The sequence below is a fragment of the Bactrocera dorsalis genome, chromosome 5, assembly GCF_023373825.1.
Source record: "Bactrocera dorsalis isolate Fly_Bdor chromosome 5, ASM2337382v1, whole genome shotgun sequence".
In the NCBI taxonomy this organism is placed as follows: domain Eukaryota; kingdom Metazoa; phylum Arthropoda; class Insecta; order Diptera; family Tephritidae; genus Bactrocera; species Bactrocera dorsalis.
This window is the reverse complement of record NC_064307.1, coordinates 53,484,085-53,501,968: the sequence shown is the minus strand read 5'-3', so window position 1 is coordinate 53,501,968 and position 17,884 is coordinate 53,484,085. Positions and strand designations below refer to the sequence as shown.

Here is a 17,884-nt window from a genome sequence, read left to right as displayed (position 1 = left end):
GCTAAGGTTTTTTATTGCAAATTATTTATGTATATAAATTCGTGTTGTGAATTGCATCTAAATTATATTTTCAATTTTTAATTGCAATTCCGATCAGCATCAAGTTCTTGTGAGGAAAGCTGTTTTTTGGGATACACTTAAAATACCGAAGTTCAAAATACCGACAAAGTTCATATATTCAGCTAAATTGAAATACCGACAAAGTCCGGTGTGTTTAACGTGGGTACCTGCTGACGTTCAGCGTTACCCCACGGCGCTCAAAAGCACAGCGGATCAAATCCAATGCGTTGATCAGCGCCCTGATAATGCTAAGAATTTTCAGTATCAATTGGCAGTGTGGAATGGACACACCACCTTGGTCGGATTCGAGGTCCATCTAAAACCTCTGCCGTGCTTTGGGTCCGGCACTCGGTTGCAATGCAACTCGCCATTCAACTGACAAAGTCAGTTCTTTCCGCATTGCCAGTCCGCATCAGTAGGTTGGAGTAAACTCTAAGGGCTCCTGCTCCCCGTGGTACCAGAATTAAGTCTCCGGTCAGACTTAGTTGAGCTTCCATATGGCTCTGGACTGGTGGCCAGGAGTTGAACCCTAATTCCCAGCTAACCGCTTTCCCGCTTAAACAATTCACGCCCTAACTGTTCGGTATACCGACTAGTGGAGGTCACACCACTAACATCTAATCGTCCATCAGTCCAACTAGTTCCCATACCACCCAGATCCCTGATGTTCAAGTACATCGGGCATTCTGCTATTAAATGCGACCAATTTTCTACCCCCGCCCCACAAAAACATCCCAGCCTATCCGATAGGTGCCTTTGTTGCAAAAATGCAATCAGGTCAAGAGGATGTGCACGTAACAAAACTTGCATAGCATCCATTGAGACGGTGCGACATACAGTCAAACAGGCAAGCATCATACAACGCTGAATTAAGAGGAGTTTTTGAGACCCCAAGGCAGTCGTGGCTGCCTCCCACCATACAGGGGTTCCATATGTGGCACAGGCCACAAACAAGCCACGATATATGGTGCGACATCCGAGACCCCAATCACTCATCAAAATGCGGCGTGTTTTGCCTGCGGTTGCCTGCAGTCGCTCCTTCACATTCGCCAAGTATGGAGTAAAACACATCCTTTCACTCATGGTCAACCAAAGATATTTGACTTGCGTCACATATCTAATGGTGTCCATCATAAGGTTCTAAATATACCACAGATGGAACCCTGTGGGTAGCTACGAACAACTCCAATCTCCACACTCCCATTCATGCCGACAAGAGAGGCCTTTCTGTCCGCTTCTCGGCCTTATGGCTAAAGATCAAATTGTATTAAAATACCGACAACGTCCGGTGTGTTTTACGTGGGTACCTGCTGGCGTTCGGCCTTACTCCACGGCGCTCAAAACCACAGCGGATCAAATCAATGCGTTGATCAGCGCTCTGAGAATGCTAAGCATTTTCAGTACTAATTGGCAGTGTGGAATGAACACACTAACCACCTTGGTCGGGTTCGAGGTTCGATACCGAAAGCATCTACCGTGCTTTGAGTCCGGCACCCGGTTGCAATGCAACTCCACATTCAACTGACAAAGTCAGTTATTACGAGTAAAATACTGACAGACTGAAATGTCGACATGTCAAAAAAAATTATCGTGTCCGTATATTAACTTTGTGAACAGCAATAGGGGTCGAGCCGCAGCACAAAAAGAGAATTCTTCTGATTAAGGGTTATGTTCCTAAAATAAAGTTTTTTTTATAAAGAATAGTATTTATTTTAAAATGTCTAAATCTGGTCCCGGCGCCAGACGATTACCAGAGGTATTCGATTGTATCTCTAGTATGCGATGACGTGTTTCATTGTCGTGTTCAACGCGACCCAAACTATCCGATAATGTTTCCGTTAATTTAGCCGGTTTTTTGTAACTGATTTATTTAAAACTTTTTGTTCTTAATTCGTACTATAACGTTTCTCAAATAACTAACGAGTAACGTTTCGATTCTTTCGTACAAATGGGAACACGTTATCGAATGAGAAAATTACAAATATCGAAATTACGTATTTAATAGCGAGTACAACGATTCGAAAATAAACAAGTAAGGAAGGGCTAAGTTCGGGTGTCACCGAACATTTTATACTCTCGCACGATAAAGTGATAATCGAGATTTCATTATCCGTCATTTACATATTTTTTTATTTTGCTGTAAAATTAATTAGAATTAAATTCTGAGAGATTTACCGATATTTTCGGTGAAAAATTAGGTTAGGTTAGGTTGGGCACTGAGTTCTTCGTGTTCGATATCAGGGACCTTGAAAAGTTATAGTCCGATCACAACAATTTTTCCACAAGGGATACCTCAGCTCACATACCGTATTTGAGTAAAGTTTTATTCCGCTATGATCATTGGTTTCTAATGTATATATTTTACAGAGAAGGCATCAGATGGAATTCAAAATAGCGTTATATTGGAAGAAGGCGTGGTTGAGAACCGATTTCGCCCATATTTAGTATATGTCATCAGGGTGTTAAAAAAATATTATATACCGAATTTCATTGAAATCGGTAGAGTAGTTCCTGAGTTATGGTTTTTGGTCCATAAGTGGGCGACGCCACGCCCATTTTTAATTTAAAAAAAAGCCTGGGTGCAGCTTCCTTCTGCCATTTTTTTCGTAAAATGTTGTGTTTCTGACGTTTTTTGTTAGTCGGTTAACGCACTTTTAGTGATTTTCAACATAACCTTTGTATGGGAGGTGGGCGTGGTTATTATCCGATTTCTTCCATTTTTGAACTGTATATGTAAATGCCTGAAGGAAACGGCTCTATAGAGTTTGGTTGACATAGCTATAGTAGTTTCCGAGATATGTACAAAAAACTTAGTAGGGGGCGGGGCCACGCCCACTTTTCCAAAAAAATTACGTCCAAATATGCCCCTCCCTAATGCGATCCTTTGTACCAAATTTCACTTTAATATCTTTATTTATGGCTTAGTTATGACACTTTATAGGTTTTCGGTTTCCGCCATTTTGTGGGCGTGGCAGTGGACCGATTTTGCCCATCTTCGAACTTGATCTTCTTATGGAGCCAAGAAATACGTGTACCAAGTTTCATCATAATATCTCAATTTTTACTCAAGTTACAGCTTGCACAGACGGACGGACAGACGGACGGACGGACAGACAGACATCCGGATTTCACCTCTACTCGTCACCCTAATCACTTTGGTATATATCACCCTATATCTGACTCTTTTAGTTTTAGGACTTACAAACAACCGTTATGTGAACGATTTGGGATTATACTTGTACATATGTATTTACAAACGAGGAATGCATCGCGACGTTAGATCAATTGTGCTCTCTCCTAAATTACAAAAACTCTTCTAGTTCCAGCAGTCCAATATACTGCTGGGTGTTAGCGAAGCTATTTGAAAACATGGATCCAAGGGCCTTCAACCTGCGTCTGCAGACTGCCATGCAGAACCGACAATTTACGGGATGTTAGGCCCACTTGCAGTGTCCAGTGTAGGATGCCACAAGTAGTCTGAATTTGTCTCTATGAAGGTTATTTACATATTTAAACCAGCTTTAGTTGTAAACACCCATTAGCAATTTGGCATGTTGGCAGCTCTTGAGTTGTTGCCTATCTCTCTCTGTCTACTCCTTCTTCTTTGAGGTGCAGCTCCTTTAGAGAGAAAAGTTCTGCGAAAGGTTTACGCTCCTTTGCGCGTTGGCTACGGCGAATATCGCATTCGATGGAACTATGAGCAGCGGTTACGCTGGCTGAGTCATGTGGTCCGAATGGACGAAAACACTCCAGCTCTGAAAGTATGCGACGCAGTACCCGCCAGGGGAGGGAGAGGAAGAGGAAAACCTCCACTTCGTTGGATGGACCAGGTGGAGAAGGACCTGGCTTCGATTGGAATATCCAAATGGCGCCACGTAGCGAAAAGAAGAAACTGTTGTTTACTCGATTATATTCGCGTAAGTGCTGTCTACGCCAATAAAGAAGAAGAAGATATAATAACAATATCATCCGCGAAACTAATAGGTCGTCCACCACCGGGCTCCATAACAGGGGGGATAACACAGAGCAGTATTGGTTGATCTTCCTGCTGTAAGCATGCTGGTTTGCCTGCAGGGGTGCAATTTTCAGCGCCTTTTTAGTAGAAAAGAAGTTATTCTAATTGGCGCGAAGGATTTTGGCAGTAAATAGTCCTTCCTTCCTACCTTTGGTATAAGATCACCTCCGCGGTCCTCTATATTTCAGGGATATACGCCTCATCAGTCAAACAAGGTGCGACAGTAGAATATGCTCTTCGTGTTGTAATAGTGCTGGAAAGATATCGTCCACCCCCGGAGACTTGAATTTATGGAACGAAGCCCAAGCCCACTTGATTGAGTCCGCAGTAAACATTGCGACTACCCAGTCTAAGTGAGATATCTTGTTCAACTACGGAAACACGATGATTTTACGGAAGTACGCCCGCAGATGTGCCGTGGCACTTTCCTCCACGCTAGTCGTACAAGTTTCGTCGCCTGGTTTGATCGCCAGTACCGCCTCTGGCCTGAGACTTTGCAGCCTAGCTGCCTCGGGAGTAGAGGTGACGTTTTCACAGACTTCCTAAAGTTTGCCGGTTTTGCCGTCCTAATCTTCTGTTATATGAGGTTAGGTTACATTTATATTCCTCCCAGATCCCCGTACGTTTCGCCTTGTTGAAGAGCCGGTGAATTTTTTTCTCTTAAGATTTGAGAGCCTGCTTGACCACCAGGAACCATTGCGCCTGTTGGTGGCCGCCTTTAGGGATCAGCTGCAGTGGTACTGGCTTGGCCCAGATAGTCTGCTTTCTAGTCCTGAAACCGTACCACTTCTATCAGGCTGCCCTCCGCGATCACATTCGTTCTTAGCGTATCCCGGAAGACATACCAGTTTGCTTGACACCCACTTTTAGCTTGAACCTTATGATTCTATGATCCGCCAAGGGGGTTCCGATGACACCTGCCATTGTGAAATCATTACATTCATTTGCTCATTACTCAATGCTATGTCGAGTATCTCCTTCCTACTTAGAGTGACGAATTTTACAATCCACATTATCTATGCCAGTGTCATGTGGAGACTCATTACACGCAGGACATTTGCTGGATATGTCGGGGTCTATTTTGGACAAGTAGGAATTCAACCTGCCCCAATATCCAGAACAAAGCTGCGCAAGTGTCACTCGCGTTTCTCGCGGCAACTCTAGCTCTTCGTCTGCAATGGGTGGTAATTTCACTCCAAGAACGCCATTTACAGGAAGGGTGTCGGTGAAGGTTTTAATAGCTCCACTGTGAATGGCGTCCGAAGTCCGGTCGGCGTATTGTTCGATGTCGTCGACGTAATTGAGGAAAGAGCTCTCGATGTTTCTAGGAGATGGCTCCGCTCAAGCAGGTGGCGGCAGGGGTGATTTCTGCAAAATCATCCTGGCACGAACTGTTTGGAGAGGAGTTCATTATGCTCCTTAACTGAGAGCATAGGCGTCTCACTATAGATGTTCGATGGGAGACTTCAAGAGGCATCCTGTCATGCTCCGGAGTGCAGTGTCCTGGCAGGTCTGAAACTCCTTCATCTGCGTTCCACTGCATCCAGGCGACCATATTGGTGCGGCGTAGTTGAGGACCGGCCGGCCGATTGCCTTGTAAGTTGCTAACAACGTTTCTCTGTCATTTCTCCATGTGCTGCAGGCTAGCGATTTGAGGATTTGGTTGCTGCCCTGTACCTTGGCGATAATCGTGGTCGTATGAGGAGCGAAGGAACTATCAAATGTTACACCTAAAATCTTAGGATTATTGACAGTCGGAATCCTGGCGCCATCGACTGCAATATTTAGCTCAAGTCTATACTCCTTCGTCCAGTTCGTGAATATGGCCGCTGTGGATTTGGTGGGGAAAGTGTTTAATTCTTCTCAGTTTAGATTTTTCTCCTCGAAATAGTACGGATGATTGCCGACCGCTCAGGTAGTTCATGTTACACCTCTTCAGTCCTGGAGGGAGCGTAATTTGTTCGATGTCCTGCAATAGCGTTGTGTGATTGACAGTGTCAAAAGCTTTTGACTAGTCCAACGTTATGAGGATCGTTCTCTCACAGGTTTCTGGGTGAGGCCGCGAACTATCTGAGCATTTATGATGCTTAGTTTTGTGGTGGTGCTGTGTACTTTTCGAAATCCATGCTGGTGTTTGGCTAGGTTCAAGTGGTGAGTGGAGGTCGAGAGTAGCAATTCCTGAAGTGTCTTCACTACTGGGCAGAGGAAAATTATCGGGCGACATGACTCCTCTTTGTTGGCGGGTACAGTTGTGCATGGAAACAAAAGGAGGTTTCTCGATCGAGATAATTATGGGCAAATGGCCTGATGCAACTGTTAGCATAAGCCGCCAGGTGATGCTATTTATCAGACCACCACTAGCAATGGTAATATCGGGCGAGTTATTACAGGTGCTCATAACTCTGGTGGGGCCTTCGTCATTCATTGCGCAAAATGCAGAATCGTCAATCTGTTCCGCCATCTCCATCCCCCTATGTTCGTTTGGCAGGCAGGAAAGGAAGATCGTGATGCGCGTTAAATTCGCCTAGGACCATACGGTTTTCACCGCGAAGTAGCGCACCTATATTCCGGTGATATCCTGTAGGGTAACATGTAATTGGGGGGATGTATATATTAAATATTTCGGGCTCGATATCGCCTGACCGGATAACTATCCCTGACATTCTAGGGTAGTATCCCTGTGGACGATGCCTTCATCGATTAGACGATACTGCACGGTGTTGTGCAATATGAAAGCTAGGCCACCACCACTATCTCGCTCGCGATCTTTTCGTATAACGTTGAAACCTGCACAACTCAGAAAATCTCAGCGGCTGTTTAACTTGGTTTCTTGCACCGCAGCTATCGATACACGTTCCCAATTCATAAGTGCAACTATCTCCTTGATCTTACTCTGGAGTCTGTTGCAGTTGAATTGAAGAAGTCTGGTGACGGCTGCGCAAAATGCCAAACAACTGCGCGCCGCTTACCTTCACCGATGAGGAGATTCATCTAAATCCATTGGCCCTGATGGAATCAACATGCTAACGCTAAAGCATCTAGGTTCGACGGGAGTGAGTTATCTCACCAAGGTCCTCAACTTGTCACTAACCACTCTTCAAATAGATAAATAGATACATAATTGAGGCATGCACTGCGACCATGGGTCTATTGTGCCCTCTCCTAACTCACAGAGACTCTCTTAGCCCCAGCATGTTGATAAAGTCCAATATCCTGCCGGGTGCTATCGAGGCGATGTGATCCCTATCCGGAAACATGGATCCGAGGGCCTTCGACCTGCGCCTACAGACTGCGGTGCAGTCGATTAGCAGGTGCTCCGGGGTTTCAGGCTCAATGTCGCAAAACCGACAGTTAACGAAAGATGAAAGGCCCATGTTCGCTAGATGCCTTTTTAACTTGCAGTGGCCGGTGTAGAATGCGACCAGGAGCCTGAGTTTATTTCTTGAGAGGTTTATTAACGACTCGAACCTCTTGGTATGACGCATCCCGTGCGCTCGCTGCCAATGTCTCTCCCTGCACGCTCTTTCCTCTTTGCGGAACAGCTACTTCACAGTATGGGGACCTACTCCAGTGAATGGTTCGGGCCCCACCATATTGGTGGAGGCTGCGGAGCTGGCAAACTCGTCAGCCAGTTCATTGCCGGCTATTCCCCTGTGACCAGGCACCCAGATCAGGTGTACCTGGTTCTTTTCGACTAGGTTGTCCAGCCTTCCTCTACACTCCTGCACTAGTAGCGATTTGATCTCGTAGGAAGAGATCGCCTTTAGTGCCGCTTGACTATCGCTGAGTATAGCTATTCACTCGTTGCGATAGTTGCGGTGGAGGTTTATCTCTATACACCGACTTATAGCCAGAACATCGGCTTGGAAAATGCTCGGGTCGTTCCACTCACTCTTGCTACCGAGGGTAACCTTAAACCTCTTCGTGAAATGGGTTGTTTTGCTAATGCCGTCCCTCGGGAGGAGGGCAATAGGAATATTGCCACTTATCCTCTCCATCCTCTGGGACGAAATTATCTTGCCTTTGCCACAACCCTCTGCTGTTATCTGCAGAAGTGAGTGCTTGGCTACTTGACCTATTATTATATGGAGCGGTGTGAGTTCCATCAGGACCTCCAGAGCCGCCGTAGGGCAGGTCCGCATGGCGCCCGTCATGCACACGCATGCTAGCCGCTGAAGCTTAGATAGTTGAATTACCACTGAAGCCTGCGCCGCCACGGAGGCCCAGGTCACCGCCCCGTACGTAATTATCGGTCGGACAATCATGGTATATAACCACCTAACGATTTTGTTGCCTTGACTAACGTTTGGTTCACGTGCTGCTTCCACCGCAGGGTAGAATCCAGGTTGAGACCTAGGTGTTTAACCTTGTTAGTCATTTCGATCTCTCTGCCCACAAGTGTGAGATTCCTCAGGCCGGGTAGGGACCTGCGCCTTGTAAAGGGACTATGGTTGTCTTTGAGGGGTTGATGTTTAATTCAACTCTCCTGCACCACCCCCTTGCCAGATTTAGACCTCGTTGCACTAGGTCACAGAGAGTATCCTCAAATTTATCTCTTGCTAATATCACAATGTCGTCCGCATACCCTTGGCAGCGGATCCCATTGTCAGTTAGCAATACTAGCTGTTCATCCACGACAAGGCTCCATAGTAGTGGTGATAGCACACCTCCCTGTGGCAGCCTCTTGTCGCACCAAGAAGAATCGTTGTATCGCCTACTTTGGTCTCTGCTATCCTGGTGCGCAGCACGGCCTCAATCCATCTGCGCACCGGTGCAGCCACCTTCCTTCTCTCCAGTGCCCTGGCTACACTTTTGTGAAATGTGTTGTCGAAGGCACCTTCGATATCTAAAAAGGTACATATCATCACCTCCCCTTCCTCCAGTGAGCTCTCGATCTCCGAGGTCAACTCGTACAGAGCCGTACTGGTGGATCTTCCCGCTCTGTATGCATGCTGAGCAGCATGCAGGGGTGCAGTTTTCAGCGCCGTCAACCTTATATTGTTGTCTATGATCTTTTCCATCGTTTTCAGTAGGAAGGAGGTTAGACTAATCGGCCAGTAGGATTTGACCAAAAAATAATCCTTCCTTCCTGCTTTGGGTATGAAGATCACCTCTGCCGTCCTCCATGGGTCAGGGATGTACGTCAGTGCAAGGCTCTCCCTCAGCAGCCGAACAAGGTGAGGTAGCAACAGCTGCCCGCCCTGTTGCAAAAGCGCCGGGAAGATGCCGTCCACCCTCGGAGACTTGAATTTTTCGAACGAGGCCATAGCCCACTTGACCGAGTCCGCAGTAACTAGTTGTTTAGCGGTTACCCAATCCAAGCGGGTTGGCCTATGCTCGCTCACAGGTAGACATTGGTCCACCGGGATGGTCTCCGGTGAGCACGCAGAAGCTCTGACGCTCTGTCTTCCGCGCTGGTCGTAAACGTCCCGTCACTCCTTTTGATAGCCAGCTCCGTGCTGGTCTTTCCACTAGCCAGAGCCTTGTGCAGCCGCGCCGCTTCTGGTGTGGAGGAGACCCGTTCACAGAAACTCCTAAAACTGTTTTGTTTTGCTGATCTAATCTCCTTATTGTATAGGGTTAGGTAGCACCTGTATTCCTCCCAGACCCCTGTACGCTTCGTCTTGTTAGTCTTGAGGTCTGCGAGCTTTCGTGTCCACCAGGGACAGTTGCGTCTATCTGTGGGCACTATTAGGGGACAGCTACCGTTATAGGCTTTAGTGATTGACCCATTCAGTGTCAACACTCTGCTCTCTATCCCCTGGCCCGTAACGGTGTCGTCGATCTGTCCCTCCCTATTTAAATCATCCTTTAGCTTTTCCCTGAAGGCACCCCAGTTAGTTCTTCGAGGGTTGGGTATCGGGGGAAGTTGCCTGACCTCCACCTTCAGTGCGAACCTGACTATCCTGTGGTCTGACAGGGAGGGCTCCGTTGAAACCTTCCACCCTCAGACCCATCCATTAGCATGCTCACTGCTGAAGGTGATGTCCAGCACCTCCCTCCTGCTTATAGTTATAAAAGTGGGTTCGCAACCCACATTCTCAATTGCTAAATTACTACCTAATACATATTCTAGTAGAGACTCACCCCTTGCGTTGCAATCCGTGCTCCCCCATTCCACATGGTGAGCATTCGCATCACATCCGGTGATGAGGGGCAGCCTGTACCTCTTGCAGTACTCCACAAGCCTAATCACCACCTCAGAGGGTGCTGCTGCTGTCCTCCCTGGGAAGTAGGCTGATGCCAGGACGAAGCTTTTGCCTTCCCAGTCCCTGGCCTGTACCGCTACCAGATCCTGCGTCAGGAACTCTGAAATGCATAAGAAAAAAACATTATTCCTGACCACTATGCACGATCTAGGTCGCTCACTAGAGAGGTCCCAGATTACCTTGTTTTGTTCCGTCTTGAGGCCTTTGACCTCTCCTTTGTAGACCCTAGGTTCTTGGATCAACAGAATGCCCAACTTATCCGTTGTGAACCTGCTCGTAATCACTGCTGAGGCCCCCGCCGCGTGATGCAGGTTCACTTAGGCAACTTCCACGTCGACGGTCATTAAGGTAGTGGCTCGAGGGAGGGCATGTTCACATCCCCTCCGTCGTTCGCGCTGCTCTCCACATGGTCGTGGTCACCTAGTCCCTCGAGTAGTTCTTGGGTGGAGGGTAGCTCGGTTTCCTGGGCATCCAGGACGTCAGCGGTAGCGACTCTCGTAGTCTGCTCGACCCTGCTCACGCCCGGTTGATTTGCCACATCGTCCACCTGCATCCTCTCCATCACCTTGCTTGCCACCGTTGTTACCTGTTTCGACCCGCTACCACTCGGCTGAGTGGCAGTCTTCCCGTCCTCCTTGCTTCCTGTGGTCACGGGTTTATGCGGCCTCATGACCACCATGCTGAACCTGTAAAACAGGCGGAAGCTCGCTGCACGTACGTACCTGTATGATTCGTCATCGATGTACAGGTACAGTCTCCATCCTCGTAAATCTCCTTTCTCTTCTAGTTGGCTGCTGAAGACGCGCCAGGCCGCAATGCTAAGGCCCCGGGTTTGGTTTTTAATCAAATTCAGGGCGAACTGGTACGGCTTATCATCACTGCGGGGGAGGAACACCGTCATCCATTGCATGACCGGCAGGTCCTCCGCCCTTTTTGCACAGAGGACTGGACCGGTCAGGCCACCTAGCTTTGGGGTAAATTCCCGCAGCCAGTCGGCGGACGACTCATCCATGCAGTCCACCTGTAGCATGCCACCTCTAAATTCCACTCCGAGGAAAGACGCCGCGTATTCGTCTCCATCGGCTACCTATTCCAGGAGGAGGTTCTGGAGCACCGTGAGCTGCTCCGACTCCAACGACTTGCCTTTCACAGCATCCGCATACCTGCGCCGCCCTCCTCCACCCGGGGGGGAGCCGGTGCTGATGGTTGGCCTTCGGCTCTCCTGCTGCAGTCCCTTAGCCTTTTGGAACTGGAGGGCGCCTGTGGTGTCAGCTGACCGCTCTTCCTCTTCACGGTCTCTGCAAAGGTGACCGCCTTCCCGTCACCCCGTTTCGGTCAGTGCTGCACTAACCTGGCCACGGTCTATAGACCGGCTGCCTTGCGCACTCACAGACACGGCCTTGCCACGCTCCCTTGTGGGGGATATCCCAGTATCCGTGTACCTTCGCTTGGCCAGGGATTCCGCCGCTTCGGGGGTCATTCCGTCCCGGAGATACCGCAGATACCATTTCCTTCTTCCGAGGGTCATCGTGCCCGCCGGGTCTGTCCGTCGTTGGGAGAGATCTCTGCCCTCCCCTCCTGCGCCTCCTTTTCCTCCTGCGTGCACCACCGGCCTCTGCCCGATGTGACTCTCTCGAGTCCTAGTGGCTTGGCCTATTTCGGTGGGTCCTGGTGGTGCTTTGGGCTGCATCCGCGGTCGTAATATCGGTTGTGCGCCGGGCGCCGCTGCAAGAGGGCATGTCGTCTTCGGGCGCGGGTCGTATGACACTCTGGATTAGGAGGTGGTAGTCCTTGGTCACCGCACGCATGCGGCGCCCGACAACCTGTCTGGGTAGTTCTAGTCAACACCATCCACACCGGTTGGGGGGCGCCGAGTATGCCTTGCGACTAAGCCTCTGCACCGCGGCAAGGTGCCTACCATTAGCAGAGGCAAATACTCAATGTGTGGAAAATCGGAAGAGTGGTGCCACTACTGAAACCTGGGAAACCCGCCAACAAAGGGGAATCTTATCGCCCGATAACTCTCCTCTCCCCAGGAGCCCTATTCTGTAACTCGATTCGAAAATGAATTCTATTCGAAATTCGAATCTAATTTATAATTATCCGAAAGTTGTACCCCCCTGTGCCAGAATAAATGCGTACAAATTTCGTTTTTGCTTTCTACAACTCAAAAGCTATCGAATATTTTATCCGAAAATTGGCTTAAAAATCCGAAAATCGAGTTACAGAATATACAAAATCCGAATTCGAGTAAATTTTTTTTCGAATCGAGTTACAGAATAGGCCTCCAGTAGTGAAGACACTTGAGGCCTTGCTACTCCCGACTTTAACTCTCCACCTTAGCCTAGCCAGTCACCAGCATGGATTCCAAAAAGTGCACAGCACCACCACAGCACTTGCGTCATAAACCCTGCGAAAGAACGATCAACCACACAACGCTACTGCAGGATATAGAAAAAACAACGCTTCCTCCAGGGTTAAAGAGATGGACCATGAACTATCTGAGCGGTCGTCAGTCATCCGTACTATTTCGAGGTGAAGCATCCAAACTGAGAAGAATTAAACAGGGGGTTCCGCAGGGTGGTGTCCTCTCCCCGCTACTGTTTAACTTCTACATCTCGAAACTCCCGCAACCACCAGAGGGGGTTTCCATAACCTCGTACGCAGATGACTGCACGATATTGACGTCGGGCAATGGAATCGATGGCATGTGTTCGAAAGTAAACAGCTATCTCTTCGACCTTTCTCGTTTCTTCACTGCACGGAATCTCCAACTTTCCCCCACCAAACCCACAGCGACCATATTTACAAACTGGACGAAGGAGTATAGACTTGAACTTAATATTGCAGTCGATGGCGTCAAAATTCCGACTGTCAAAAACTCTAAGATTTTAGGCGTAACCCTCGATAGTCTATGCTCCTTCTCTCCCCATACGACCGCGATTATCGCCAAGGTACAGAGCCGCAACAAAATCCTCAAGTCGCTAGCCGGCAGCACATGGGGAAAAGACAACGAAACGTTGTTGGCAACTTACAAGGCAATCGGCCGGCCGGTCCTCAACTACGCAGCACCAATATGGTCCAAAGTGGTACGCAGATGAGGAAACTTCAGACCTGCCAGAATACAGTACTCCGGACCACGACGGGATGCCTCTTGATGTCTCCCGTTGAACATCTCCACAGCGAGACGCGCATGCTACGTGTAAAGGAGCATAATGAACTCTTCTCCAGGCAGTTCCTGCTGGGATGTTTCCGTAGGAATCACCCTTGCAGCCATCTGCTTGGAGCGGGACCGCCTCCTAGGAGCATCAAGAGGTCATTCCTCGACTACGTCGACGACATCGAACAGTACGCCGACCGGACTTCGGACGCAACTGACTTTCGACAGGCACTAACCGCCATTCACAGTGGAGCCATTAACACCCTCACCGACTCCTTTCCCGTTGTGCAACTTCGCTCTGGATACTGTAGCAGGTTAAACTCCTACTTATCCAGAATCGACCCCGACATACCTAATGTATGTCTTGCATGCAACGAGTCTCCGCATGACACTGGCCACATCTTTGCATGCCCTACAAACCCTACCCATCTAACATCTTCCTCCCTTTAGTCCGACCCCGTCGAAACAGCACGTTTCTTGGGCCTACCGTTAGATGACCTCGACGACAACACAAACAACCCTTACTATCCTTACGGGGATTAGCAAACCGTTAAAACAACAACAACAATATGTTCTCAAGCAAACTTTTTTTAAATGGCCAAAAGCAAAATAAATACATCTATAAAGTTTTCTATCCCTAATATACACATATTACTATATATTAGTTAAATTAATTAAATTATTTTGAAAAAATATTCTTATTCCAAAAAGAAAATGAAGTGAATTTATTTTAATGTTATATGGTTTTGTGTTTATTTAATTTTTTTAGTGTAAGATGCCATTTAGTCATGAAAACTTTAGGAAATAATCTGAAATTCTATAAGCTAATGACATACATATTTATATTATTATGAAAAAAACACATAAATGTTTACGACGTCACTTTGGAATGAAACCTTGTTGCCGGATTCACTCACTGCACACATCCGAATGTTTATCCCAAGCAGTAACCTATGGAAGACAAGTGAAAACACATTCATTCACAGTTCAGCAACTCATTGGATTCAAAAATTGAATTTGTATATATTTAAAATAAACTTACCTGACACTCTCTGCTACAATACCATTGATTGCCACAACCAGCACAAACAAAGCGCGCCTCATGCATTTTACACTCTTGACACAATTGTAAATCACTGTTGTGCATATTGCGCATAGCTTTGTGTGATGATTTTACATAATCCGACACATCATAGTAAGCGTTATGCTGCGAATTCTGAAGATGGCATAAAAGGGAATATTTGTTATACATATATGTATATAATATGTATGCAAAACTTTAAATGGTGTTACATTTAGCGTAAATCACAAATAAATTATGTATTACGTTTTATATTAAAGATATTTAAAGCAAATGAGCAAGTACTTTAGTAAAAATTATACTTTTAACTTATACTCACCACATCTAGTGCCGTTCTTAGTAGTCCCGATTTGGAATTTTGTATTCTTTGTTGGTAGCGGTTAATGCAATTCACCGGCGTTATAGAAATTTCATTACAACCACTATCACTCTGCAGTCGATAGTAACTTTTTTGGCTTTCTGTATTAAATTTAAAACCTTGGGTTGCTGGAGCATTCGGTTTGCTGTGTAAAGAGCTGTTATTGCGCGACGATGTACTCAGCAATTTTTCTAACGTTGGTGTATAATTGGTCCCATTGCAGTTATATGACGACTCTATATACATGTTATTGGCGTCAATGCACTGTAAATACATACCTTAGATTCAGATTTGTGCATTATAAAATCAAAAACAAAAACTTACATTTGGCGGCGTACTTAAAGCTCTAACGCTGTAATTACCATCGATGGTTTTAATACGTTTACCAACTCGAGGAAATACAACGGGATTTTGTTGGCGGAAGTCAGCAACCATACTCTTTACGTCAACAAAAGGGCCCTGTCGTCCGATTTTCGATTTCATTTTCTGTTCTAAATACTGATACTTTTGAAGCTCCGCACTATCCTCATTAAAAGCGGTTTGATGTATCGCCGATACATAATTTTTCGTGTTCTCAATATCATAGTTTGATGTTTCCGCACGCTGTAGAATGTTGTTCGAAATTAAAATGCTGCAATTTAATAATACATATATATTAATTTGTACAGAGGAATTATTCAATAGTTAATACGAACTTTTGTAAGCGATTTGTATTGTTGCGCTCCCTTTGCAACTCTTCTGTTTTCATGCTTGCACGATTTTCGATGAGCTGATGTGTAGTTGAGATACCAACATTGACTGACGTCGACGGGTGCGACTTGGAGAAATACGTCTCCAGCTCTTTCAAGGCTTGTAAATTATATTTGTGTTCTTCATATTTCCCCTCTTTTATTCCCAGTATATGCTTCTTTCGTTCTAATCGAGTAAGAATTTCTTCTTTAACCTTTTTCAAATTCTGTAACCGATTCCACTCTGTCTCTTTTGCTTCAAGTATTTCATTCAAAGTTTGTATGTCTAACATTAAACGTGTCATATTTTCATCGATGGCATCCAATGTAGTACCATTGTGTTTCACATGGTTTCCAAGTACCCCATCGTATTTGGGAAATAGCTCATTGATTTGTCTATACAATTGTGTGGATGTTGGCCGCTCTGGTTGATGTTTTTTATTTTCATTACAATTGCTTTTTGTTATTGGCGAAGGAGAGCGTGATCTTTTTTTGGTAGTATGTTGCTGCGTATGCGCTGGCAATTCCTAAAAAAATGTAGATAAAAATATTTGAAAAAACCTTATCGTAATATTTAATTTTTCTACAACGTTTATTACCTGTATTGTTGGATTTTCCATTAGAGGAGTTTGTACTTCATCTGAATCGTTTTGTTTTTCTACAAACTCCTTTTCCGGTTTTTCAAAAAACTGCGATTTTGTAACTACATCTTTTTTTGGTATTTCTCCGATTTCATCTCCGAGCTCTTTATTTCTTTCCTCTTTATTTTTGTGTGGAGAAATATCTTCTGCATCCGACTCATCTAAATCTATAGTTTCTGATAAGTTATTTGTCAATTTAACTTCCTTATTATTATTAGTCGAGTTATATTCTCTTTCACGCGTATGAGATTCAATGATGGGTATGTTTTTCCTTTTTAAACATAGTAAATACTCCTTACACTTTTCCCGTTTTGCTTTTCCACTAAGCCTGTGAAAATATATATATTATTATAAAATATATAGCTTATACGAATGATTACGTTATATACCATTTCAAGGCTCTAGCTTTGTATTTGCTACACAGTTTTCTTTTAAACGGCAGTCTCTGCTCTTTTCTTAAGGATCGAATGGAAGGTGGCATATCATATATCCGATTAGAACTTTCTCGCTTGGTTTTTTGCTGCGAACTTATGGCGACATTCATAAGTTCATCATCATCCTCTTCGCTATATTCATCACTGCTTATAAGGTTCTCCGTGTCGTCGTATATATCCAGATTCGACATATTAAAAAGCCTAAAAATAGTATAACAAATAAGTTCTTGCCTTCATTTCATCAAATAAAAAAATATATAGTATATAAATGATTTAAAAAAAAATACATTTTTATACTTGTTCAATTATCCTAATTTGCTACTAATCATACACGGATTATCGAACCTTATTAACGCTTGGCATTGATGCTTCGTTTTCCAGCCGGCTTTACGTGAAAAACTATCAACAATTCTTAATTTATCATGAATTCCACCGATTGTTAATAGCTGGACTCCAAAATACTTACTGAGTTTGTTGTCTACGTAGCTGCAATTCTTTATAATATTTCCCACTCCAATACGTTACTTCAGCATTAAATTTTACCACTAAAATAAAATTTGCAATAGCAATCAAATGTCGTAGCGATGGTAATCACAATTTAAAACAATCGATTGCTTCCAATTAGAGTTGCCTGGGGTAAAATTTGGAATAGCATCCCCGGATTTCGGGGATAAAATGGGTATCACTGGAAAGGTGACGTTCTCCGCGCGGCGCTTCAAAAAAAATAATCATGGCAACTCTTTTCTTATTGTGCAAATGCAGAGAATTTAACTAAAATAAAATAATTAAAATAAAGCTTTATTACAACAAATATTAAAAAAATCAATATACAGAAACGTTATAGTGAAGTCTTATAAAGGGTGATTTTTTAAGAGCTTGATAACTTTTTTTTTTAAAAAAACGCATAAAATTTGCAAAATCTCATCGGTTCTTTATTTGAAACGTTAGATTGGTTCATGACATTTACTTTTTGAAGATAATTTCATTTAAATGTTGACCGCGGCTGCGTCTTAGGTGGTCCATTCGGAAAGTCCAATTTTGGGCAACTTTTTCGAGCATTTCGGCCGGAATAGCCCGAATTTCTTCGGAAATGTTGTCTTCCAAAGCTGGAATAGTTGCTGGCTTATTTCTGTAGACTTTAGACTTGACGTAGCCCCACAAAAAATAGTCTAAAGGCGTTAAATCGCATGATCTTGGT

General features: G+C 45.1%; 1 protein-coding gene across 2 annotated transcripts; it reads right to left on the bottom strand.

Annotated features, from left to right (window-relative positions):
• Positions 1-14,168: 14,168 nt before the first annotated feature.
• On the bottom strand, positions 14,169-17,310 carry LOC105230270 (hypothetical protein). Of its 2 annotated transcripts, XM_029553098.2 has the most exons (9): positions 17,153-17,251; positions 17,032-17,085; positions 16,642-16,887; positions 16,211-16,580; positions 15,579-16,138; positions 15,208-15,514; positions 14,845-15,147; positions 14,487-14,660; positions 14,169-14,395 (listed from the first exon to the last, which is right to left on the bottom strand). In XM_029553098.2, the coding sequence occupies exons 3-9, from the start codon at positions 16,875-16,877 to the stop codon at positions 14,354-14,356; spliced, it is 1,992 nt and encodes a 663-aa protein (XP_029408958.2). In that variant the 5' UTR covers positions 16,878-16,887; positions 17,032-17,085; positions 17,153-17,251; the 3' UTR covers positions 14,169-14,353. The 2 variants fall into 2 exon arrangements, with proteins under 2 accessions (XP_029408958.2, XP_011209260.2); XM_011210958.4 differs by lacking the exon at positions 17,032-17,085 and having other exon boundaries at positions 17,153-17,310.
• Between the last annotated feature and the right edge of the window lie 574 nt (positions 17,311-17,884).